The sequence below is a fragment of the Calidris pugnax genome, unplaced genomic scaffold (assembly GCF_001431845.1).
Source record: "Calidris pugnax isolate Ruff unplaced genomic scaffold, ASM143184v1 scaffold103, whole genome shotgun sequence".
NCBI lineage: Eukaryota > Metazoa > Chordata > Aves > Charadriiformes > Scolopacidae > Calidris > Calidris pugnax.
Window position 1 is genome coordinate 20,826,379 of NW_015090990.1, and position 27,612 is coordinate 20,853,990.

The window sequence follows — 27,612 nt, forward strand, 5'->3', positions numbered from 1 at the left end:
AATCCTATATATTTGAGACTTGTTTATGTAGCTTCAAGGTAACAGACTGATATAAACTTGTAATTAGCACAAAACCTACCAGCACAGCCACCAGGAGGCTAATTTGGATTTAGAGAGAACTCCTCAAAATATCCACGTTCTTGTAAACACAAAAAAACCCCAAACCCCACCAAACACAGGTGTGGAAATTGTTCTGTCTCCGAGGTCTGGGAGTAAAATCAGGAAATACAATAAAGGAAGTTCAGCAATTGAACCTGTTTGAACCTGCTCTTGAATGCAGTAATTAAACACAAATGCTGATACAGCCGAGGTTTTCTGAACTTCAACTGGCATGAAAAATGTGTAATTTTCACTTATTCTTGACAACTGCTTAACTGAAATTTGTGTTTTTCCTAGGATACGAGAATTAAAATGTTGTGTGCATTACTATGAGTAAAATAAATGGATGACAGTATTTAATCCTTCTACTTACTCATGTTCTGAATCATTTTTAAGAATCCACAATAACTGCACTTCATTGCAGCTTCTTTTATGATACATTTTATTGCTGGGGTAAAGAGAACAGCACACAAAATCCAACTGAACAAACACAGCAAATGGCCTTGAATACACTGACATTATAAGAATTTAGGTGAGGTTAGTAAGAACTTTCTTATGAAGAAGTAGTGAAAACAGAAATGAATTAATCTAAACCCCTCAAATGATCCCAGATACCTGAGGATATGGTCAAATTGTGAAGTTGTAAAGGCAAGATGCAGACACTGGCAAGGGCAATGAGAACTAGTAAAAGAGCATTTTTGAGCTCTGGGTGGAATTCAAAACATGGAGGAAAAAATCCCATAAAATACAACTGGTCTATTTCTGAAACACCACAGGCTGAGTTTCAAATGTTATCAGAAGTCACTAGAAAAATGGGAAAAAAAGTATTCTATGGTTGCCTAGACAAAACAAAATTGACAAACCCCAAGCTTCTTTCCCAGCAGTGATAAATAAAAGCACAGCTAAAGAATATTGAAATGGTCTCTCGCAGTATTTGGAAGAAGCTTGGTGTCACTATCAAGCAGCTGGTAGGTACAAATCTAGATAGAGGTGTTACAATTATCTACATAAGAAAATGTATCAGTGCTTGAGAAGAGCGTGGGCTATGGATTTGAGCTTATTTCCTCAGCATCCATTGTGCTACCGGTTATCAAATGATCTTTCATCAGGTTTTGCAGCCTTTGTGAATAAGTGCATCTTCCTTTTGCGATCAAGCTATGTCTACTGATATTCTCGAATACTTATGTTATCTCGATTCCTCTGGTTATAACAAATAAATGTACTAGACAAGAAAGGATGCAGTGATGCTATCATTTCATGTCGGTCTAATTTATGGCAGATTCCTTTTATTTCCAGCTTTGATATCGATACCAAAGCAAGAGTTCTTGTTAGATAAACATAACTTTTACACTTCAACTGAATTTACAACTACTTATTAAAGCAGGGTCTCTGGCTCAGTGTATATCACGCTTAAGAACCTTTAGAAGAAAACATGAAAAATGAAGAAATTGTACCTAGTGAGTATTTTCTACATTACAAACAAACGGGGAAAATTGCAACAAGATGTGAGTAAAAAAAGCTGAATCTCTAATGCTCCATCTAAAACTTAGGTTTAATCATAAACAGACCATGAAAAGAGAATAAGCAAGCCAGAAGAGCAAAATACACAACTCTGAATTTTTAGTGGTTTGATGTTCTTTTGGAAAGCATACCATTTCAGATTGCTACAAATTCAGAATAGCTTCTTAAAGCTATGAGACATTCTGCTGCATGAGCTATTTCAAGTATATTAAATATGGTTTTCTAAAATAGCTTCTCCAAGAATAAGAGCTCAATGAATATATGTAATAAATACAGAAGTCATTAACTCTTAGGAAGTTCTAAAACCCTTCAATCCACAAACTCTTACAATCCAGAAAGCTCTGTATCAATTGAGAATGCTTTGCTCTGTACATCTTATAGTAGGCTGCCCATTTCTACCTAGTTCACTAGGTGCATTTATTCATAAGTACTTCCTTGCATAATTCTTGATATTCTAAAGAATTTACACAGGATACATATGTCTCCCATGGAACTTAAGCTAAATTACTTACCTTTCTTCCTGCTAAAAGCACGATTCATGATGAAAAATCTGTCCAGTCAACAATGTTTCCTGGTTTGGATTTTTTCCCCACTTAAACCTGCAGAATAATACACATAAGAAAACAGAAAAGTCGATTATTATATATGAAATTACCTCATTATCTTCATATTAAAGATAACACAAACTATTTTAAGGATTCTGAAATAATTCTGAGAAATAAAAAGGAGTTGTGCTTTGCCAAGGAAGAAACTGCAGAATTGAGAAGATTATGTTTCAATGCCCAGTGGTACGTAATATAGAAAGATATTTTGAAGCTTTCCGTGGAGGTCTTCTCACTGAGATTTCAGAGACACAGAGCAGATGGTATTATATATATACATGAAGACAAATACTACCCACAAATAGGTTGGAAAGAAAGCTTTAAAATGAATGTGGACTACAGAACTCTATAAAAACATTCAGTTCACATTTGCACTGCTCTGTTTTGTGTCATTTAGGCTGTCAGATTGTTTCAAGCTATGCTTTCATCTTCACGTGCGCTTGTCACTGAAAAATAAAAATAAAAATCACAATATAGAGAGTCCCCTTAACCCAGGGATTCAGGACTGAAAAAATTGACTTCTATCAGAGCAACTACCTCCTTGCTCTAATGACATCAGACTGTAAAGTAAATTCTGTATTTTCTTCATTTAAAAATACTATTATTTCAGAAGGGAAGACGCAATGAAATAAGCAAAGGTAACAGGACATACTATCCATCTAATTATTTTGATATAAAAATCAAGAAACAACGCATTTGGCACACTACACAGTAGTTCTTAACAGCAAAACTGCAGAAGCCTTACATACATCCATTGCCATTCCCACTGGCTGCCTTCACGCTCAGCAGGGCTATACAGAAAGCCACAGATACCGAGGTCAGCGAAGAGAGCAAAGACCCGCAAGGGCTCTGAAGCCCTAGGAATGATTTCAGCAGCATCCCTGGAACAGGCAGTGGCATTACTGAGGTAATTCCACTAAGTAACTGCTCACCCATGAGGGAGTTCCACCAAAAGCTGCCAACATGCAAGTACTTCTCTTCACAGAGAAGGCAGGACTTTCAGCTGTGTAAATGATGACAATCAGTTCAGTTTAAATGCAGTAACAAGCAGTTAAGAACATTAGAATTTCAACTTTTCAAGCAACTGACAAGCATATTTAGCTTAGAGGTTTACTTTCAGGGGGAACACAGGGAGCCTATTACATACGCTTAGGTTATCCACGCAATGGCAGAACTTTGTTCAGGATGTTCATCCTCTTCATGAACTATTACAATCAGTGAAGAAAGCAGTTTTGAGTTAAAAAAGAGTATGCTTTCTCCTCTTACATACTTTTGGCACTTGTCCCGCACAGCACTAGACCAATCACTTCAGTTCTCCTCCACCATGGGATCATAATATGTCCTTTTTCAGAACCCTTTCAGAAACCTTTTTTTTTTTAAATTGTGTACTTCTATCCTCATCCAAGAAACTACCAAGTAACATATTTGAGATGGCTTACTGAGTAGAGGATCTCCTAAATAGAGCCTCTGCACGCACATCATGAGGCTGTTGGCTGGCCACATTTCTAGAGATCACCATTCAAGTATTTTGTTTAAAACACAGCTAGCAGTAACGAAGCATGTGGTTTTTCCTCATGGTAATGTAAGGATACGTTACCATTAAAGACATCTACACTAAAACCAGCCAAAATTTATTGACTACTTACCTAAAAATGGACAGTATTTTGCCAAAAGCGTGTTCATAATTTCAATTCCAACATCAGTAGAAGAAAATACACAAATGGTTTAGGCAACTAGTATTAAAACACTCAATCAGTGTACTTCCACTTATCACAGAAAATGTTAAACAGGGAAAGAAACACAATTAGCTACATGCAACTGCTTTTAAAATTCCCTCAAATTCCAATATGAAGAACTTCATTAACCTCTCAGATGCAGAAAAAGCAGATGGTTATATGCCCCATAAAATTTTGCTATTTAAATAAAGCAACCCAAACACCACAAGGCTAACTTCAAATTCATCAGCTGGGTTTGGAACAAGAGGGTGGTATCAGACTGTTGTTAGCAGCACTGTTAAACTTTTGATAAGGAGAAAAGGAAAGTTATGGTTGGATGTACCTATGATATCTTTGCTCACAACATTCCAATAGACAAAAAAACAAAACTATTAGGAGCAAAGAAGCTTTCCTCTGATCACAGATGCTAAACATATTTTCTGGTAGAGTATGATTTTGTTTCTGACAATGCTCGATACACAAAGCCGCTGGAAGAAATTAAGCTGCAAACCAGTCTGTTAAGAGCTTGTAATGAAGTCTAAAGGAAGGCAAGTCTGAAAATCCCATTATGGTTGAGCGGGAGGCTGTGAAGAAGGGAGGAAGTCCTTCCTATGAAACCACATGTGTAGAAAGGGTAAAGCAGTTGCAACAATCAGAGGCATCAGGGAATAGGACCGCAGACCAAGACATTTCATTACTCATCACTTAGGAAGACACACCTATGTAAAGAATGTTTCTCCACCTTACTCTTAGGAGTTCTCTTTAGCTTTGTCCAGAAACCAAACGCTACTAGGAAATACAAAGTGGTTAACTGACAAAATATGAAGAGTTCTGACTTGTATATAAACTAGGGAAATTTTGGGTTATATCAGGTTACTTCATTTGGGGCAGAGAGAAAAGAGAGAGAAAAAAAGAAAGAGAAAGAAAAGAAAGAGAAAAGGCTTAGAAAGTTATTTTATTAAACTAACAACAATAATAAGAATATAAATAAGAGCCAAACATTCTGGGCAGGGGGAGACACAACATTCTCAGTCTGAGCATGGTCCTGTGGCATGGAAAGTTGAATATTTAAGCTGCTGTATCAAACTTCAAACAGTAACAGGGCAAAGCAAACACCATCTCCTTTCCCTTTGTCTTCACTGTCATTAACCCCTTCCTTCATGGCGAGGTGCTTCTCACAGTAAGGAGGAAACTGCAAAATGGCAAGGGGTGCAATGAAACTAATGGATTTGGTGACTGCAGTGTTTGCAGGCATTTGGATTGGTGAGTGCAAGGGTGGTAAGATTTGAAGCTGAAGCTGTCACCTCTGTAATTGCTTTCTAACACTAACAATAACGTTGGTTGCTGTCTTCTCTGCTTTATGCAGCAAAGGAAGCCAAACAAAGGAAGCAGAGTGGCAGCTTTCCAGCTTCCAGCATAAGCAACCGCAGTCCTCCCTGGCTGCTGAAACAACACCGAAGCTTCCACCCAGACATCTTTAAATGCCTGCGGGTTCCTTCAGAAATGTTGTGTTTTGATGTTTTCTAAATTTAGAACTGTCTCAGACAAGTCAAGAGAGAGGGTACTTAGGAAGGGGATGAAACAAATCACCAGGATAACTGGCCACATTTGTCTCTTACTTCCTCTTAAAAACTGGGTATTCCTCAGGATTTATCTGAGCTTCCTCCCTACGCCCCCTCACCACCCCCCTCCCACTCCCAGCCAGTCCCTTTGAATGGCCCAGGCTATCACAATTACCTGGGCTGAGCTCTTTCTTTTTATTTTCTTTCTCCTGTGTATCTCTTTTTCATTCCACAAATAACTCTTCCAACAAAATCTCCCTAAAACCCCTAACTTGCAGCCATCCACTCAGTTTTACAAAAAGCAATAAAATTTAAAAAAATATATATAAATTCGTCCAATCTGTTCCTTCCCTCTCAAACGCACGCACAGAGTTTCCACACAAAGCCAAATTTAGCTTCAGAATACCTGAGGATTCAGACTTTCCCCTCTCAGACCCCAGCCTTTCAAGCATACTGGATAACATTTCTTAAAGAATGAAGCACAAAATTTCTTAAACCTTGTTTTCAAAAGGGCTGCAGCACACAGGAATGTGTGATTCATTGACTTGCAATGAAACTTCGGTGTATAAAGTTACATCTGAAGGTAAGATGAGAAAGTTTGGAATATGGTAACAGCTTTCAAACTCTTTTTCTGAGTTAGACCAGAACACCACCAAAATATTGTCCTGATATGACATGTGACATAATGAAGGAAAAAAATGATGATAATAAAAAAGTACATTAAGTGATACACAAAAACAAATATCATATCATGATGTATTCCCCTTCTTTTTGTATGACAATTAACTGAAATGCAAACTTGCCACAACTCTTTCTCCTCTGAAACAGTAAAATGATAAGAAAAAGATGTTGACATGTCAATAAACCAAATTCAGTGCAACCCAAACCTGCACTCATATACAGCCTTTCTTAATATTTCGGAAGTAAGCAGTTCTATTCATGTTGTGAAAATATGTCTGTCCTTTATGTTTATAAGTGAAAATAGCATAGTCTATAGACTATAAACCACATCAGCATTTAAATAGAATTCAGTGCTATAAAAACTTGCTGGAAAAATATCCCTTCAAGATCCTCCAAAACAGCATAGCTCTATGGGCCTCCCCAAAACTGAACAGCATCTGTCAGCTGAAGTCCTCAGCCTACACTTGGGCTTCATAATTGCACAGAAACACGAATGGAATATAAAGGAGAACATTCAGTCAACGGAAAGCTTTACTTTTAAAGTTTTATTAATCTCTGCATTTTCAAAAGCATTCATTATCTGGAGTCAAGTGGCAGGCATTCTTTCTGGCTGGAGGCAAACCTGCAGAAGTCCGAAGTTAATTCTTGTCATTTTTCCATATGCAGAGGAAGGGGTACAGCACTGGTTAAGAACTGGTCTTTTATGTAATACTCTCCCCACTACCAAACTACACCTTGCTCTTGAGATGATCATATTCTTAATGGGGCAGAGCTACACAACAACTCTGGTGGACTGTTAGCCCTAAAACTTGCAGTGAGGGAGGCATAAGAGTGACCAGATGCATCACCAGGGCTCACCAAGTGCTAGTGAAGACAAGGCGGAATGGACTGGCAATCACCAAAACAGCTGGAAAACACAGCCCTTAAACATAGCTCACCTTCCAACATACTCACTCTCTTTCTGTGAAAAGGATAGGCAGGAATACCCTAATCTGTAGTTTAAAAACACTTCTCCGGTCTGACAAGATGACAGCCCCCGTTCTCCCCAAGCTCCTGAAAGCGGCTGGAAGGTACAGAAGAATCACACAAGCACTATTTTTCTTCTCTCTCAACCAGTATAAGCCTAGTACCACTGTGACAAATGTTTTTCCCCCCACAGCAAGAAGTCTTTCAGACCCCAGGTAAAGCACTTCTCATACATTAGACCTGCCCAAGCTAGAGGAGTATTCACAGAAACTCTGAAGACAAGCAGGCAGTAATGTTTTGCTATAAATATCAAACAGAGACCACGAATCAGAAAATCTGCATGAAACTCATGCATTTTATACTAGTTTCCAAAAAGTTCTGGTAAGTGGCTTTTTACTGTCCCATTTCCTAAAAATAACCTGCTCCTTTCAATAGGAAAAAATGGAAATGCAAATGAGTAACAGGTGACAAGGGGATAGTCACTGAGACATATGACAGCAAAACCTACTCCTTAGGCAAGGTTACCACGGAATTTTGTTTCACAGGAAGAAGAAATAACAACATCAAGAAATATAACAAGAATAAATTTTACTACTAAAGTGAAGAAAATGTGTTTAAAACTGCTGCAAGCACCAATAAATCCTCAGGCAAGTTCCTTATGGCACAATCTTAATTCAAAACAGAAATACAAAACTCACTTGTTTCACAAAAACAGTTCTCTAGATCTGGCTTTTAAAGCATTAGAAAAAGTATTTAATTTTGGAAAGATTTCATTTTTCAGCATATTTAATTGTAAACAATTCTTTTGTATTATGCTTGTCAATGATTATACTGATATGTATTAGCAGATTACATTACTCACAGAACAAACTATATTCTATACTGTACAAACAAAATTAGTTGTTTTATAAATATTAATATTCCCTTCTTCCTAAGCTTGTTATATTTTGCATGAAAAATAAATACTCTTATTTTATTCATTATTATGAACAAGAGTAGCTTCCTTTTTCCTCAAATCCACAAGTGCCAGCTTGTGAAAGATTTAATTCGTGTCAGCCTAATTTTTTCTCTGCCGTACAAGATCTTACAAATGTCAGATGCTCAGAGCCGGTAGAAAGGCTTTATACATGTTCTATCTCAAAGAACTCAGGCACTTTCATCTGCATCCATAAGACAGACAGATGCCAAACATCTTGCTCACTTGCAGACAAGAGGTTCTGTATTTGACATCCCATTAGCGTTTTGATCGTCTATATGGAATCTGAACAAGATTTTTGGCTGGCCCACCACTGTTTTTTTTTACCCAGTTCTGGTAGAAGGGATATTGGACCCTTGACTTGTTTGACTCGCACCATTAAGAATTCTCCAAAACTTCAGACACAATCCTTGTTTGAATGGACATATACCATTAAAAGGAAAGATATGTCCTGAAACTGAATATGGTTACTTCTATGTTGACATTGTCACTTCTCCTGTGGAAGAGCCGATAGCTTATGTAGATTGTGTATGGAGCAATTTATTTAATTACTAGCAATTCAAATCCTCCATTTCATTTTCTTCGCAGGGGGGAAGGAAAAGAAAAAAATATTTTAAATCTTTGATTTTCCAAACAATAGCAAATTCTTGTAAACCTTCTGAAATTTTTAAGGCTATATTTATTGTACTCACTGCAGTTTCCCAATTACATTGTTAAAAGTGGTACTGACAGAAGAGGCAGAGATGAAAAGACTCATTAGGTATTCTAAAGGTCATCTCCAAATAAAGCACAACAATTTTAAAAATAACTTCTATTTACAATGAAAAGCTCATCATATTTAGCAGATCCATTGTAGAGGTACAACAGTTTAACAAAAGGCACCATTTTACTACTCTACCAAACTATTTGGCCAAACTTGAAAAGTACATTAGATATACCACTGTGCACATGTGCTCAACAGGTCCCACAAGACCACTCTATTAGCTTCCCTCAATGTAACTGAAGTTGAAAAGCTGATTACTAATGTTCAAAAGACAATTAAGAGGAAGTGAAAAACCCAGATGTCTGTTTAGACAGAGGCAACCAGAAAGTTTCAGGGAACAACCAGCAAGAGAAGAATGAGGAGAAATGTGCCTGCATCTCCACCCACCCCACCCACCTCTGTATTATCTTTGCTCCTGTACAGACTTCATGGTACACACTGGATGTTTTCTCGGCCCCAGGCCTCTCCAGGAGTTCAACAACTTGCTCCTGTTGAATTTATTATAAATACAAAATGAAAGATATAATCCCTTTTTTCCCCAAGAGCTTTGAACCATGACACTACAAATGCTTTCATAACTCTTTAAAATCATAGTTTGAGGGTCTTCTAATTGTAAAAGCTTTTGGGGTGTTTTTTTTGGGGGGTTAGGCTTTTTTAGTGTACAGGATCAATATAAAATTAACAGAAACTGTCCTCTTAAGAAATGAGAAGTACATGTTAAAAAGTTATAATTATGTCAAAAGGCCCGGGGGGTGGGGAGAGGGGAAGAGGAGGGAGGACTATATAAAATTATTTAAACCTATTTATCTGCAGGACTTTAGGCCCATACTTTTATACTTTAAGTAACTTGGGGATCCTTGTTCCACAACTCTCCCTCAAAGGAGAACAAGTACCTTGTATAAATTCCAGGTGTGCAGACTGCCATGCAGAGTGTGTATGTATACGTGCTTTCTCATCTTTTACAGTCCAATTACTATGATCACTTCTCTCCTGATGCTGAAGGTCACATGTTGAAAAAAAAAAAAAAATCACTGCCATACAAATTTCTAAGAACCGATTTTCTCGGAACCAATTTATTAACTTATTAACTTCTGAAACAATGACATAAAAAAGTGTCATTCATTTAACAAAAGATAAAAAAAGTGGCATTCACTTCACAAAGACTTATAAAATCCATGATACTGAACACAATCCCTTACTATTAAAGTCAATAGATCTCTCCTTAACGTTATTACATCCAGAATCTTTGCTTTAATTGGTTAGCCTCAAGGACATCATTAAGATGTATTTATACAGATGAGACAGGCTTTATTAAGTGATTGTGACAGTTTTCAAAATTGAGAAAAGTTAGCGATATCCATTTTTTCACTCCTACTAAATCAATCTCAGAGTATCTTGAAAACTGGATTATATTATTTCTTAGGCTTTATAATTTATTCTTTTAGCTTATCTTCTTTAGCCCTTCTGAATACATTCTGAATAACCTGAACATTTCAACAAGGATGCGATACAAAGTTAAAAGCACAGATATGAAACTGACAAAATAATATTTATGACACATTAATTTCCTCATCTCTGTCTTGTAGATCAGAAATGTGTTCATTATAAAGAATATTAAGGAGAAACATTTAGGTTTTGTATGCTATTATGGTTATTATGAATCTATTTCAAGATTTTGGTACGTGATCCATACTAGTGTAATTTAGTGGGAATTACTGAGATATAGACTACTACATAAGAAGATTTTCAAGCTAGCAAGACAAACTTCTTCAATTTTCCTGGAGAGGAATCTTTTAACACAGTTGGGACTAAGGAGAATGTGTAAGTTTTTAAAAGCATGAAAGATCAACAAGTTTAGACTCAAAACATTCACTGTGTCACACACGGAATGGTACTGGCTACTTGGACTGGAAAGACATGATTCCAGTCCCTGCTCCAATGAACTTTGATGCAGTTGAAACACGCTGCATGTCTAACATCATGTTTACAGCTTGTTCAACGTCCCATAGAAAATACCCTCAGTGAGGCATCGCCAATATCTGGGGATGAGTGTCTTCTCCTGTCCTTTACAAGCATACGATTCAGCTGTCACCCTATATGAAGAGCAAAACTCAACCAGTGTTCATGTTCTCTTTCATGAGATCCTTTTACCACATAGCCATAGAGAAGCTTCTCCTAAATAGTTATCACCAGACACTGTTTCAAGAGAAGAAAACACAGCAAAACCACAAAATGTAAAATGAGACTCTACTGCACTTGAGAAAATGCTGCTTTCAAAAACCAAACCTAGGAGTCAGCTGGTGAAACAAAACCAGAACCATCAACATAAAATTGCACCCTACATCCAGCTGTTACACCAAACTACATGCTAGTCTCTCCTCCTCCTTCCCCCAACAACATACACTGACACTGCCAATTCTATGAATCACATATACCTATTCAGATTACTCAAATTACTCCTAGGATAACCACATACAAGTTATACTGGTAGTAGCTAATGAAAATTAAATTACTCGACGTTTTGGATTCACATACAAACACAACAAACACTTATTGAACGTAGCTTTTCAAAAACACTGTTGCTTTACAATCAAAGAATCAACCACACAAGAGAGTGAGCTGAGCATCTCTACTGGTATTTATGCATTTCACGGAAACACAGAATTGTCAGAGTTGGAAGGAACCTCTAGAGATCATCTAGTCCAACTCCCCTGTTAAAGCAGGATTGCCTAGAGAACATTAGTTAGGACTGCATCCAGGCGGGTCTTGAAGATCTCCAGAGAAGCGGACTCCACGCTCTCCCTGGGCAGCCTATTCCAGTGCTCTGGCACCCTCACTAGAAAGTCGTTTTTCCTCATATTTGAATGGAACTTCCCATGTTCCAGCTTGTGCCCATTGCCCCTCATCCTGTAACTGGGAACCACTGAAAAGAGTCCAGCTCCATCCTTCTTCAACCCACCCTTTAGGTACTTGTAAGCATCTCATAAAAGATCATTTCAAAAGAAATAACTAGGAGTACTGAAAAACAACAAGCTTGTGTGGAAAAAGTCTTGCTTCTGCTGCAGTTTTAATTTTTTATAAAAAACTGAGCACAAAAGTAATAATTGAGAAATGCAGCAACATACGAGAATTTCTGTAATAGGGAACAGGCATTATGGCCCAGTGCTATAAAAATTCTGCTAAATACACCACATCTTTATCTATGGTTTTCTGCACTTTTCCAAAACCCATTTTGTTTTAATGGAAAATTTATGCAAGAAGACTCAAGCAAAGCTCATTTTTTGTAAAGTGCTTGAATATATATGCACATGCATAGCTGTGCACTCTCAACTGGTTTGCTGATGATGTGGACAAAAAGGACTGTTATGGAATTCTTATAAACATCTTTGACTCTGCCTTTAAAACAAACAAAGAAAAAAAGTAGCTATTGCAGAACAGCAGCATTTAGGTCACCTGAGAAAAACTGTACTTCTCAAAGAAAGAAATCAGTATCACAGCAATGCTGATGCAAACCACAATGTAAATTTCTATAAATATAGAAAAGAATATAAAGATAAAATAGCTCTGTTATGGTTGGGGGGGACAGAGATTAAAATTAACATGACTAATTAGCAGTTACCTTTAAAACTGAAAGAATAAAGCATTATTTCAGCTAGAAAAGAATTATATGTGAAATTACTTATGTGCCTTGATAAGCTAGAAAGGAACTGAAGAGGAGGCATTTTAAGATGGGAGTAATGGAAACATTAAGTATTACGGTGTATTTCTGGACAGAAGTTCCCGATCACTCTGCCAAACCTCTATGCACCGTTTCCTTCACTTTATTTATGACTGTGAGTATGGAAGCTCTAATTTGTTTTATAAATTGCCTATATTTAAATCTTTTGGGGATTCCACTGCACAAATGATTGTGCAAAATTAATCTCACCTTTCTATTTCACCCAAGAATCTGTCTCTCTGCTAACTGGTTTTTTAAAAGTATACCTTGCTGGTCACAACTCAGTGATATTGTTCAAAAAAGGTTTAGTTTTGTGTGTTTAACCTTCCAGTAATTATCCTTTATTATAACTGGGCTCCGACTTCTTAAAGAAAGCACAAGAACCGTTAATACGACCAATGTTTTTAAACTCCATTAAAAAAAGAAGCAAAAAGGTGAGAGCATAATTACTACAGGAGCCAAATCAAAATACTCTCCTCACTTTGTAGCTCCTTCAAAAGGAGAACACTGCTGAAACTGCCAGTATAAGAATTCTTTTCAAACAGTAAAACCTCAAAATGCTGCCACTGAAACCTGAATGGCTTTAACACCCGAACTAGAGTCCACACCAGTTGGTAGGTATTAACTTTTCAAATGTAATTGGAGTCAAGCCACCAGGGAAAAAAATGTATTTTGCAGTCTTTTAATTTATAATATATATACACAACCAAACAGCAGCACTTAATAAGCAGCCAAAAGGAAAAAATGGGATTTGAAAGCAACCTTAAACTAAAGCAAATGAACCAAACCCTGAACTTCCCTCAAATTCTCTGGAGAGTTTCATAAGCCACCCCCCTGCCCCTTTCCCCAGGGGAAAAAAAATAAAGAAGTCATACCTAATAAGCCAAATGATTATTTCTTTTTTTATGACAAAGTAATGGTGGAGCAAAAATTGGTATAAGGAAGGCAGGTAGTCCCTTGTTAATACTGGGGCAGCTGCTTCTTCTCCCACAATACACTTAACATTTATGAAATCTTTCAACAAAGGATGTAAAAGCACCCATTGACATTAGGTAAAGTTTATAAGTTCTCCTATGGCATTATTATCACTCCATCTTGTAGACGCATAAATTAAGACAGAGACACAATACACGGCCTCTCAATGTCACTGAATGATTTGACAGCTGCAGTAAAACTCAGAACAGAATTTCACGTTCTTGCTTAAGAATTTCTCTAAACGGCAAATATTTTCTGCCAGCTATTCAGCACATAAAAATTCCCATAGCCCTTGTTTCTGCCTTCTGTGACTTGGGCGGTGTGACCAGAGCCTTGCCAGTGAACATCGAGGCAAAAAAGTCATTCAGTACCTCGGTCTTCTCCATAACCTGGGTGACCAGGCGTCCTGTTTCCTTCCAGAGAGGGCCCACATCTTCCCTAGTCTTCCTTTTATCCCTGACATACTTATAGAAGTTTTTCTTGTTATCCTTGATGTCCCTGGCCAGATGTAATTCTATCTGGGCTTTAGCTTGCCTAATCTGATTCCTGGCCACTTGGACAGTTTCTCTGTATTCCTCCCAGGCTACCTGCCCTTCTTCCACCCACTGTAGATCTCCTTTTTGCTTTAGAGCATGTCCAGGAGCTCCTTGTTCACATTAGCAGTCTTAAAATCTTCAGAATTGGTCTAAATATGTGTTACAAATATAAGCCTGCACTGTTACATAGCTTTCTGTCAAAAGGAGATTATTTACCTTTCAGGGTTTTGCTTTTTTTTGTGTGTGTGTGTTAAAGGGAGCAAATGCATACATAAAAACCAGTAAAACTTTCCTTTGCATCCTCCTTAGGTTGCCTTGCATGAAATACATATTTTTGCCCTAAATTTTCATCCATGTATCACCTTCAACTCTATCCCAAACCCACATTACGCAGAGTGCATGGTGGGCTTTTTTGGTTTTTGTGGGGTTTTTATTTCTTGTTTTGTTTTTTGTTTGGTTGGGTTGTTTGGGGTTTTTTTTGTTTGTTTTGTTTTGTTTTGTTTTGCTTTTTGTCATTGCTGTTGTTTTTGGTTTTGTGGGGTTTTTTGAGGGGCTTTTTCCACACATCTACATTCTGGCACTATGTCCATGGTTTCCAGCACTGAATAAATTCACTCACACGAAACCAAATCTTTGCTTTGCTCAGGGTGATGAACAACCTCACTTGTGACATTTCCATCGATTGATTTTTCTGTTTTGTGAATACTCCATTACAATATATTGATCAAAATTATATAAATTGATTGTTCACTGCATTAGAAGATCTGCACTTTTCATCGCAAAGTCAAAATGATTTATTTATTTTAACCATACAAACAATCACCCTTTGATACCTTTTACTTATCTGTATTGTACCAATTTCAAATTGGCACTTTTTCCAGACTCAAAGAGTCAGTAAGCAGATCGTATAGAAATACACCAGTGATAAATAGTGGCCTGCAGACACTGCTACTTCCCCCCGTTGAAAAAGATAATTTTGAGAACTATCTTTATTCAATAGACTGCTAGCAATCAGAGATCTGTGCATCTTCTTCTTCAGTAGGAATTAATAACCTGCATTTCTGTTGTTTAAAAGATACCTACCCAGTAACATCAAAATTTGAGCACAAAATACCACTGTAAAGGCCAACAACATAGCTCAAATACTCTGTAATATCCACCACTAAACTCTGTGCTAGAATGTAGTGCAGTCTGAGCTGTATAACAACACAACCTTGTGACTTTTCATGTTATCAACTGGGGGTATTTTTAGGAGCAAAAAGATCCACAACTCCCCAAAACAAAGAAATAAAGAAATATGTAATTTGTAACAAATTACCACTTACACTCAAGATTAAAATGCTGTGTTTTACCTTGTACTTGTCATGAAGCTGCATCTCTGTAACTAACATGATTTTTTGATTAACAGAAATTCACTAAACTGCAGTAAATGATTTCTCCAAGCTCAACAGCAATTGAGTTAGTAGAAAATCACCTGGTTTAGCTATAACAGATATAGCTACCATCAGCATATCATTTGACAACTTCTTTAATCACATAATAAGGGCTTGCCAACTTCATAGGTCAGAGTTGCATTTCATGGATGGGAGAGCAGAGACAGGGAGGCTGATGTTCAGGAGAATACATTTCTCCCACCATTTAGCAGTAAAGGATAGAACACACTGGAGAGACCATATTTAAAAGCATACATTGAGAACACACAGAATCAGATGCTGGGAAGCAAACACCTGGAAACATGCTCCGTGTTTTGACAGAACACCCACAAAATAAAACAATCAGCAGTGTAGAGGAATATTCAGATGCAAGTTTTAATTTTGAACACTCAGCAGAGGGTAAGAATAAACTGAGTCTTAAGATTGGCAGATTTAGATGAACAGTGCTGTTCAGGAATCTGTTGAAAACACTGAGTGAATGACCATTCACAAAATATACAGTGCCTTAGTGATAAAAAATTGCAAACCAGTGAGCCGTGTCATTTATTCAAAGGTAATGGAGTACTTTTCATAGATCATGGGAGCACAGCACCCAGCCCTTAAGGCTGTTGCCTCAGCCTTGAGCTGCTGACACAACTACTGCTGAAGGCAGAGGGGCAGTCAAGCGTATACGCCTTTTAAGAGTCTTATATATTAATGTCCCAGTATGGCAGAGTAAAACACGTGACAATGGAAATCCCTGAGAGTTACTTTCAGACACTAACCCTGCAAAAAGGATTTGATTCATCCAGGAAAATAAAACACACTTGAAGAGGAAGGGATGGAAGCAGCATGTAGAAGAGGACCTGTGAGGGAATACCTACTTACCACCACACAACCACGAGCCCTAGATGAGCAGAAGTTAAAAAATAAATTTAGAATATAGTAAGTTTCATGTTTCTGATTCTTGAAGTTTCTTTAGAGATGCTTTTATCTTAGATTCTACAAATTTCATAGAAGGACTTTTGTAATTTTTCCAAAAAAGTCCTAGTGTTAAAAACAGTAACATGGCAGGTCTTTATTTTCTGTTATTCTGCATCATTGAAACGACCTATTTGGCTATCCAGGTCTGGTTTTCTTTCATTTGTTTTTTTGCTTTGCTTTTCGTTTGGTTGTGTTGTTAGTCTGTTGGTTTTTTTTAATAGACAAAAATTTCCTGTCTGTTAAAGTAGATTTTAGTTTACATCTAGTAAGATTCAATTACATTTATTCAGAAATATCCTTTGTTTGGACTTTTTGTCTCTGCTTTGAATTCCATAGTCACTTAAAAACGCAAAAAAGAGCTGTTTTAAATAGTATGCATGTCTAGTGAGCCAATTAAGTAAGTTTTTATTAATGGATAAATCAAGTATCAAGGTTTTTACCTGTCAAGGTACAGACTTTCACAAAAGCTTCAAAATGTTATGAACAAGGCTGCCATGTACAGCCTAGAAAATATTTAGGTTAAGTAATACATTGTTGCTCACATTGTTTTTCAAAAATTTGTAAGCCTAGGTGGTGTTTGTACTTCCATTTCAGGAGCAAGTAAAAGCATCCCAATTACCAAAAAAAGTTAATTAAATGAAGAAATAACATTGCAGAACTGTGAAAATATAATTTCTAATACACCTAAGACCTTGAATACACTTTTGGGTAGCTCCAGTCTTGCCACCTTGGTGCTACAACATGGTTGAAGGTGAGGATAAAAACAAAGTGGCAAATTCTTACAAAAGAAGAAATCCAAATGGAGGAAAAGGCACTTTACTGCTCTTATATTTATGTTATTAGTAACTTTTAAATTATTTTATGGTACTTCTGTCTCTAAAAAGCCAGAATCAAATAGCCTCATAGCTTAGATAAACATGATTAAAAAAATATGTAAGTTTCCAGTTCTGGAGCTGAATTTTAGGCAGTGATCTATGAATACAAAACCAAATAAATAAACCATAAGAAAATAAATACAACATGAATTACAATACAATTCCTTGATTCTTAACAGGAATATTACATGATTTAATGCTAAATCCATAACCATTGAGATGTAAAATGTAATTCTTAAGAATTACATGTCTCAGGAGCACTCAAAAAAAATTATCACAATTGACCTTTTCACAAAACTTTTCTTCCTTGTTAGGAATCTTAACTTTTGAAGAGAGATCTTAAAGTAATTTATAAATGAAAAGAAGAGGTGGCAACGGATTGCATTTAGAAGTTTACAATGAAGTCCTTTTCAATTTCACATCATGTAACAGGTGTCAGATCAAAAAAAAAAAAAAAGAAACTACCTAACAACTAAGTATCTGTTGCGCAAAGCCACTGAGCTTCTTGGGACAGATGGATTGACTGATTTTTAATTTAACTTTACCATGACTTAAAAGTATGGAAAGAACAGACTTTTATTTCAAAACAGGATTGAGGGTTAGATAGCGGAGGGCTGCATAACTTTTCTTATCTACATCTTTACTGTGGAGAATAAAACATCATAGAGTTGACTCACAAAACCATTTGAGTTGACCTCTGGTACTTCAATCCATCTGCTTACTCATAGTGTAAAGTATACCTCTATAAATGCAATGTGATAGTCATTACGAATTCCTAATATGGCCAGATGTCCTATTTCTTGTGGGTAAGTAAAGAAAAGAAGCAAGAGGAGGAATTTCAATAGCAGAACATCATTAACCCAAGTAAGCATATAGATAGCCAAGGGGAAAACTACAGACACGGGGATTTCTTCCAAACACAGTTCAAACAATATTTGTGGTTTGAGGAAGTGAATGGGAAGAATCACAAATGCAAGAACAAACTCTATTAAGTTTTATTTTGTTTGCTTTTTTAAACACAGATTGTATTTAGGCTGCTGACAAGCCCTTTTGGAAACCACTTCAGACACACTGATCTCCACCTGTCATGCTGGAGAGTGATTGGCTAGGACACCATTTGATTCCTTGTGTTGTGCATACAGTCAACCAGGCTATTCTGTTAAGATTACAGCAAATTGCAAAGACTGGAGCACTGATGCATCCAGGAACTTCATCAATTGCATCAAGTCAGCAGCCTGGCTGCTGGCACTTCTGAATGACAGAGCAGATTTTGGTACCAGATTTGGTACTGATGAAGCCCATCAACTGAGGCCAGTCCTCAGTTCTTATTGTTATCTAAATTAACAGGCATAAAGCTGCTAGCATTACATGTCTCAAACATACCTTAAACTAAAGGGTAATTAGAGTTTGACCTTACACATTATGCCAAAAGGCACTGCCACTGCACCTACCTTGATAATACTGCAAAAAGTTTGAGATGAAAACATTTTAAAATTATATAACTGCCTGACTTTCAGAGACATTAAGCCTAATGCTGAACTAAAAATAAAAATAATGCAACCTAGAAGCAGGTCAGAAAAAAAAAAAAAGATAATTGCCTATAAAGAAGCATTTAATTAGGAATGTGGCAGAATCTTCACCACCTGCAAACTTTTAGAAGTTTAATGGCCCTCTAAAAAGGAGTGACTCTCTCCCAAATGGCAGGATGCCTATAATACAGATGATTGTAAGAAGCTCAAGGTAATGCCTTGAAACAGACCTGGAAAAAATTTTACATTTTGAATCATTTGGCTAGAGCCTTGGTTGGCTCTTTGCCACAGACAGAAAAGGGAACAAACTAAAAGCAGCGATAAAACCAGTCTAGCTATTTGGAAGGGGAAGCAGAGACCCAGCAGCAGACAGATGGGAGATATGGTGGCCGGTTGGTAAAAAAAGTGAATGAGAGAAACAGAGCTTTAAATAAGTGTGTCATGATCAGTATTGAACACAGAGATTTTTACTGGTACACCAAACTTGTTATGTCCTTTAAAAACAGGATCCGCTTTTGAATCAAGAAAGTCAATCATACACAAGCAGAAAAAAAAAAAAAAATCCCGATCAGGTAAACACCTTACAATTAAGGCTAGACTTCACCGCTTTTCTTGAACCCTAAGGACCTATAGGAAGAATTTTCAAAATCCAGATTGTGTATGTATTTGAACACCATCTTAGTATACTTCACTCACGCTCAGAACACCATGCAAATACACTATAAAACCCACTACATTATTTTTTTTAAAGAGAAAAAATCCTTTAAATGTATATATTTATTGGTTATTCATGGTTATTAATACTTATTAAAACAGACAGATACAAACCATGAGCCATCAATTTAGTTATCAGCCTATGAGACGTTTTGTCCAGTTTTGATTATCACATGAAAGTACAGCGACTTAACAAAACAATCTAGACAGTACCTTCTGATTCTTTTAGAAACTTTACTAATGCTCTTTAACTACTCGCCTGGCTGAAAACCACTTCACAGAAACATAGTCTTTCAAACACATTTAGCTCTGACACAACTATCATTAGTCCCATAAATAGTTTTACATTTGATTTAATGCACTCTTGGAGCACTTGTGCTCCTTGATGCCTTCTGTCCCCCAACGCTTACTCCCACTCATGCTGCCCTTCTTCTGCACTGACACAAGCACTCCTGCACAGCCAACTCTGTCAGGGAACTGGGTAAAAAACCCCAAAAAAACCAACAAAAAACCAACCAAATAAACAAAACCGAGTTGAAGTTTTCTCTTACCACGTGCCCACAAAAAGTAAGGGCTGACAATCAGCACTAGAAAGTGGATGAAGGGCAGGACCGTCTCGGCCAACTTCCACACTAGAGGTGATACTAAACTGGATACCACAGCATTAATGTACATAGGTAGTCTTTCAGTAAATAACAATCTTTTCTTGCGTGAAGTGACAGTCATGCTTCAGTCCAAAGAGGGGTTCCACCAAAACAGCCAAGGAAGACACGAATCCAATTTGTTTATCTTCAGTCTTCCGCTTCTCTGGAGCATTCTGTGACACCAGCTCCACTTGACAAAAACCATTTAGATGCTAACATGGAGACAAATTCTCCGTATCTTATAAAAGCTGTCTTAAGTAACTAAACATAGCTCAGCACCAAATTTACAAGAAATGCTCATTTATTTGAATAGGACATTAAAATAGAAATCCAGAGTCTGGACAAACAAATACTATGACAACTGATGAAACAAAGCTTTCCCGATGAAATGTCAAGTGGCAATTCTGCATTAAGTGCAACTGCTTTCTTAATCATCCTTCAGATTTTAACTTCACATTGGAAAAAAAGCACACAAGGGGCATTACGTGTCCCACTGGCCCCTCCTGCAGGTCTCTAAAGAGTACTTAACATAAATACTAATTTATGGTATTACACTCTTGGACTTCGAGTATCTCAAATTCCACTTCAGGGTATTAGGCCAACTGCTGTTTAAATTATCTGTAAATTAGCTGAATCATGACCCTCCACTGGAAAAATCTGCCTTATAGATCATGTCCTTAGGGAGTCGAATGTTGTAATGACAACTTACCACTGAACTAATCAAGAATCAGAAAATGAAGTTAATTTTAACTAAAGCAGAGGCACTGGAAAAAAAAAAAAACATAAAAATCAATAGTGTTATCCCGCTGAAACAGGTCATGCATGGTAGAACGTCCTACCATTCACTACTGCAGTATATTACTGCTGCAGTAAAAATAAATTTCAGTCCTCTATAAATAATACAGGGAAGTTGAAACATTTCTTTTAACTTCATTACAGTGAAATTAGAACACATTCAACATTTTGGCATTTTTAGATCCTGTCACTGGTTGGCATCCGATTTTGATAGTGCCATTGATTAGGCCTGGCCCTAAGGATTTGTGTGTGCGAGTCTATGCATTTTCCATGTCATTTCTGCTATACTTTTACAATGTTACATTCTTCATTTACTCAGAATAAACGATGGATGCTAGAATGACAAACACCCTTAAAAATCCAAGGATTGAATGTTCTTTAAGTAAAAGACTTTGTACATAAAAAGAGCTTTGTCTTTTCATTCCAGAATTCCAAATACTACATAAGCCTGCTGCAAATCAGCAAAAGAATTTCTATCTAAGCATCTTAAATAAATCTGTTTAAAGTAAGTCTACATCTACAAAATGATTCTGTGTTTTTCACTAGCAATTAGGCCTATCAACAACATTTTTCCTAGTGGGTCTGGCTTTTCCCCACCCTGTGGAAGGAGACACCCATTAAGTAGTCTTTTTCAAGCACAGAGATAAAAGGAATATCCAATACATAGATGGGAGAGATTTTCAGTTGCTGTTGTCAGAAAGAATGAATGTGTCTCCCTCTATTTGTACTCTTACTACCAGATCCTTTCACAACTGGTATGCTTTGATTTTTTTTTAAATTATTCTCTCTCTTCTCCTCCCCCTTTTTTTCTTTTTTAGGTCTCAGCTCCCATCTGCCTCATGAGAAGGATCTTACACAAGAAACTCTTGCCTAAGTAGTGAAAGATCTTAAGGAAGAAAGCTAAGGACTTGTATACCCATTGTTTTGTTTTAGAAAGAAAGTCAAGAAGGACAGCTTTTCATCCCAGCCATCCAGTAAATGAGAACCATAGCACCTATCTGAGATTCAATTGGGAAGTAACAGCATGAAGTTGTAAACATACACATTGTCTCTGAAAACCAGGAGTAAACTGAACTCATCCTTGGTCATCCTACAAGATGATATCATACCAGTAATTCCAAATTTAGGAACTTTTATTTGAAACACAGTATTTGCATTCCACCTATGCTGAAGGCATCAAGATGCACAGGGGAGGTCAGAAGGGAGCTGCAGACTAGTGACCTGTTTTTAAGAAGTAACGAAATTATGCAAGTAGATTGAAGAGGTTTTAATATCATAGTAATATCCATCTTAGTGCCAGATTAGAGATAACCTTTGGGAAAACCACCAGAATCAACAATGACTCAGACTAATCTGACTTCAGCTCTATGCTTCCTCAGAGGTACTTCAGTGAAGTTTTGGATTTATAATCAAATGAAGTGATATGCACTTGCTCTAAAGTACACTGCTGCAACTGAAATAAGCAAGCCAAGAGAAAATTTTTAAGCACCAGGTTGCTAAACAAATGCTTTTGCTTACCCTCATGTCAAACAATACAAAGTTGCTACATAGTTTCCGCTTACCTTCCTTCCACTGAGCTAAACAGAACATTCAGTTTTCCAGAGCCCCCCAGTTCCCTACCTACACTTAGAAAACATTCAGCTTTATTTTATGTTTTTGAAAAGTATATCACAACTTCCATAAATAAGCTCTTATCCATAACATTTTAAGCCCCCATATTCTGCCATTTTTTTTTCCAATAAATCGATGGAAGCTTCACAGCTCCTGCCTTTCCTTTATCCAAACAAGCCTTTCTCTCTAGAATACAGTGAAGAGAACGTAAGGACACTGGAGCTTCCACTGGACAGTGGACTTTAGCAGTGTTTTCAACCTAAGCACTGAGTTAGCAGATGTGAGAAGGAAGGAAAAAAAAAAAAAAAAAAAAAAAAAAAAAAAACCAGAAAGCAAAGAGAAGGAACAGTCCTCTAAAATCTCTTGCTGCTCTTCTGGCTCTGCAGATAAGCACGAATATATAATTTAATTGTTAGAAGATGTAAGAAGAAAAAAAAAAAAAAAAAAAAAAAAAAAAAAAAAAAAAAAAGAGGTAAAGCCAAATTGTAACAGTCATGCCAACAAACACTATCTCTCACTCAGCAACAGGGTTACTGAAAGACAGTTACTTAGCCTGTAAGGGCTTTGGGTCAACAGCTTGGTCCTGTCATACACTCAGCAGTTAACTTCATGTCGAGGGCACTGTTTAATAGGGCAAATGGACAGAAGCACCTCTCTAACCCCCGAAGTCTATAAACTTAACCTTTTGGCTTTGTTACAAACACTTGAAATAGAATAGAAATCAGAAGTCTGTCTTGAGTCACCCATTCCAGTCTTTACAAAACACTCTACTCAACCAAAAAAAAATTCAATAATTTGCATAATCCTTTTCTGTAAAGTAGTTCATCGCAACAATTAAAACAGCTTACCCTTCTGCATTCAAATTTCTTGCCAAGGTATAGAGCAGACACTAATTCTTGTGTGGAACAGATCACTCATTTGTCAACATTTTTGAACCTTTGTCACTGCTGCTTTATAGTTTCTCATGTACTAGAATAAAAAGAAATAACAGATATTAAACTAGTATATTACCAAAGCATGGAAATTATTGCCTCATTCTAGGAAGTTTAGTGTAAACGGCTTAATAGAAATATATTTATACAATATTTTTAACAGAATTCTGCTGGAAAGGTTCAAATCAGACTAAAATGCTGGGACCAATAGAACTGTAACTTCAAACAGAAATTTCAGTTCCAAGTATTTTCCCATAATTTCCTTATCCACAACTGCCCTACACCAACAAAATAACCACCTAGCACACAGGACAACAGCCTGACTGCTTATTAATTTATTCACTTCATTCCACTACATGCGAGATGCACTAGGCATGCAGCATTAGGCATCCTGTTCCTTTAAGAAGAATGCTGCACTCCCACAGATGCTAGGAAATCTGTCTGTAGAAACGGTATCACATCTTGTTTCAACATAAGGAAGTTCAATTCACTCTCCAACAGAAGCAAGAGCCAAAGAAGTCTGCTCCTGTGCTGTTTCTTATTTTACCAGAGAGCAGCATGTGACCTGGTCCCTCCTAAGTAACCACCCTGGCCTTCACTCCTTGATATTCTCCATGTTAAGATATTTGCAGAGGATTTTAAAATACTCTTACCCTCTTCACTCAACGTTTGGATAAGCCATACCAATTTAAATCTTGATATTTTTGATCATTCACTCTGAGATGTTTACTCATACTATTCCCTTCAGTCTTCTTGGATCTATTAACTTTCAGGTACTGAGATACCAAGACCTAGAATTTTACCTAATCAGCAAGGGAATATGACTTCCCAGATCCATGAAATGAATAAATGACCCTACATCTTCCATACATAGTTTTCATTGGTCTATCTTTTGCTGCCCTAGAGTAAAAACTCAACTTTGCGAGGAATGTGAACTCATGCTTTTTCCATCATCTCTTGTTTCTCTACTTCAATCCTCTTTCACTGACATGGTTGCTTTTTGTTTTCTCCTTCACTTTAAGAAAAAAAAAACCCAAAACAATACAACGCACAAACTCATTATATTATGCAGTCTTTCCCCAACTTGTACCGTTTCATCTATTAATTGTCACAGGGTGTTTTTTCATTAGTTCTCAACTAAGTTTCACCTATATCAATCCAATTAATTATGATTGCCCTTTCTCTGAAGTCATTAGTCAAGGTGACAAGTAAAACCAGGCGACAGCAATACCTCTAGCACCTTATTTGACAGCTCCCTCTGATTTGATTTATAATTTTTTTTTTCTTTTTTTTTTACAGTCAAGAATCACAAAGCTCTTACGTTCAAGGATTTTAAAGTAATTTTCAATTACAAACCCAAGAAGCACAAATGTCAAAGGCTTTTCAGGTACAGCACAGAGCCCATCAAAAATAATTATGGCCCGATACTTTCTCCACTACAATCATAGCGATACAATAGGTGATACAATTTTAAAAACCCCCATTTTTTCATCACATAGCTCAAGAGGATAGCATTATCCAGTTTCACTGGTGACCTCTTCTCAACTTACCCTTTCATGAAGGGCCTTGTTATCACCTACAAAGGCTGGAAAGGGTTTACTATGGTCTGCTACTTCATACTATCAGCCACAGCTAGACCAATTTATTTTGGCACCACATCAGAACTGAAAGCCCCACTCACAAGGTACTCAGGAGACATTTACATTGGTTACCACACCGCTCTCTGCAGCCTGTTGGAGGTAACATACCTAAATTGTCCCAGGCTACAAGAAATCTGTTTGGACTTTTTGCTCCCAAAGAAACAACACACCTAGCAATTGCTGCCATTACGTGAGGTACTGAATATACTACAGGTATCATCTAGGGAAATGTAAAGAAACATATGTAACAAATAAGTAATGTATTCTTCAAGGTGAAATTGTAAATTTAGGTGCAAAAGTGAAAATAAGCCAACAAAGGAAAGTTCTTGATTATGCTGAACTTCTCAGTCTTTTCAGTGATTCAGCTAATTTACAAGGATGGTAACATTTACCTTTCCCCAGAACTCTAAGCAACTTTATTTGGGTTCTTGTACTCTCAAATGCTTCTCAAAGGTGAAGTAGCTTTCTTGCTAGTTCTCTCCCTTTTATTCAAACTAAAGTTACTTGGGTTTTGTTTTGGTTTTCCTTTTCAACCATACTTGTTTATTCATTTTCATATATTCCGTTTTCTTTAGCCTGTGTCTCCCTATTTTATTCAAGCCAAATTTCAGTAACTGGCACTGAATCTATTGCAATGGGAATAGATTTGTAGGGTTACCCAGCTGAGGACCTGTTATTTTCAAGACTATACAATATTATGTTATGTTTAAAATGATGATTTATAAGTATTCCATTCATTAGCAAACACGTCATTATTACCACTAGATCACCCTTATATCATCATAGAAACATAAGAAACAGCAATGAAACAGATGACAAACTTGATAGTAAGTGATTGTCTGAACTATCTTTTTCATTTTTCTCATCTCTAAGACTTTATACCATCACACATACACTTGATAATTATGAAAGTGAAATTCTGAAGTTTTCACTGTGGTCTCAATATAGTAAGAAAATTAAGCTCATATTAAACTTTAATGTCTGATTGTCTCAAATCTAGACCTAGATTCTTAACTAAAAGGTTTATTTTAGGTAAAGGTACTTTTTGTTGATTTTGCTTCCCTAGTCAAAAAGCAGAATAGCATCAGAGGCAAAAAGGTTTCAGGACCTCACATCAGGTGCTTACTTAATTTATGCTACTATTTAGGGACTAAAGTCAGGCCAACAAAACAAAACATTATTATCTTTGAATACTAATATTCCAAATAATTTCATCTAGTAAGTTGCTGATAGTATCACTTATCTATGTACCTCAAAATAATTACCAGTATTTCAGCAAGTTCATTAACTAAATCCTTTAATATTCAATAGGGTATGTCCTTCAGACATGTTAATTTGTACTGTTTGCATATACCACACATTCATTACCAGCTTTTTATCAACAAGTTAGCAGAAAAACTCCATTACTTTCTCCGTCATTTTTTTATATAAATCTCTAGTTAAGAAACAACGGATGTCCTCTAAAAATCAATCCTTGACAAAAACCCCTTGAAATAGAAAATCTGAAAGTTATTCTCATTTGCTAATTTGCCTCTCTTCCTATAACTAGCAAAAATGCATTCTGTGCATTCAACCATTCTTTTGTGGTCTTCCTGTAACTTGGTAAGCTAAGTCCAAAAAAGACCCCAAAGGTATGATTAATGATATAATATACTAGTAGAATAAAAGCCGAGCACTAACACATCAGAAACATTTTCTAAGAGACTATATACTGCACTACAACATTATAATTTCACTGCCTTGTTATTCTGCCAAACTAAATGTGTGTCAATTTTACTAATTATGCAATACATCATGCTCAACTATTTCACTTGCTTCTATCATGCGTTTGTAGGAACACCAAGGCATTAAATGCTGAAGGTCATTTGTGTATGTTCTGGAATTGCAACATACAAGGATTTTTTCACTTGGTCTAATGTCAAATGTATACTGTACCATTTCATCAACATGACAGTACTGAACTCAACATGCAAATGCTCTTCCCTCACACTGATGACTTTGTCAGCACTTTGGTATCTATCTACTTCATATTACAATTGGCTTTACTTACCCATAAACTAATGATGACAGAATAGGGTATTTTTAAATCTTGGAACTGTGGTGTAATGTGATATGATCTTGACTAAATCGTAATGTTAACATGTAAAGGCCTAAAGTAAATTCTAAAGTGGGTGATAAAAGAAAGAGAAAGCAAAGGTGAAGTACTCAAAAGAATCAAAGCCACCCTGCAATACAAGTGTTACAGTAGTGTCATAAATTAATGAGCTATGGCAGATTAAGGAAGTAAGCATTTTGAACATGGATTAGGTAACAGCAACTGCATTCAAATTGATAAGAAACCTCTTGACAAGTCCCGTGGTTG

At 36.6% G+C, this 27,612-nt stretch overlaps 1 protein-coding gene across 7 annotated transcripts in view; it reads right to left on the minus strand.

Annotated features, from left to right (window-relative positions):
* The window catches only part of GULP1 (GULP, engulfment adaptor PTB domain containing 1), a 156,208-nt gene that overhangs the window by 80,287 nt on the left and 48,309 nt on the right, over positions 1-27,612 (minus strand). For 5 of the 7 annotated variants that reach the window (XM_014954597.1, XM_014954598.1, XM_014954591.1 and 2 more), the window contains exon 2: positions 2,133-2,219. In XM_014954597.1, coding sequence (XP_014810083.1) covers positions 2,133-2,160 — 28 coding nt within the window. In that variant the 5' untranslated portion in view covers positions 2,161-2,219. Of the gene's footprint in view, positions 1-2,132; positions 2,220-9,778; positions 9,882-23,526; positions 23,648-27,612 lie in introns of all 7 variants that reach the window. The other 2 variants (XM_014954592.1, XM_014954593.1) reach the window with 2 other exon arrangements.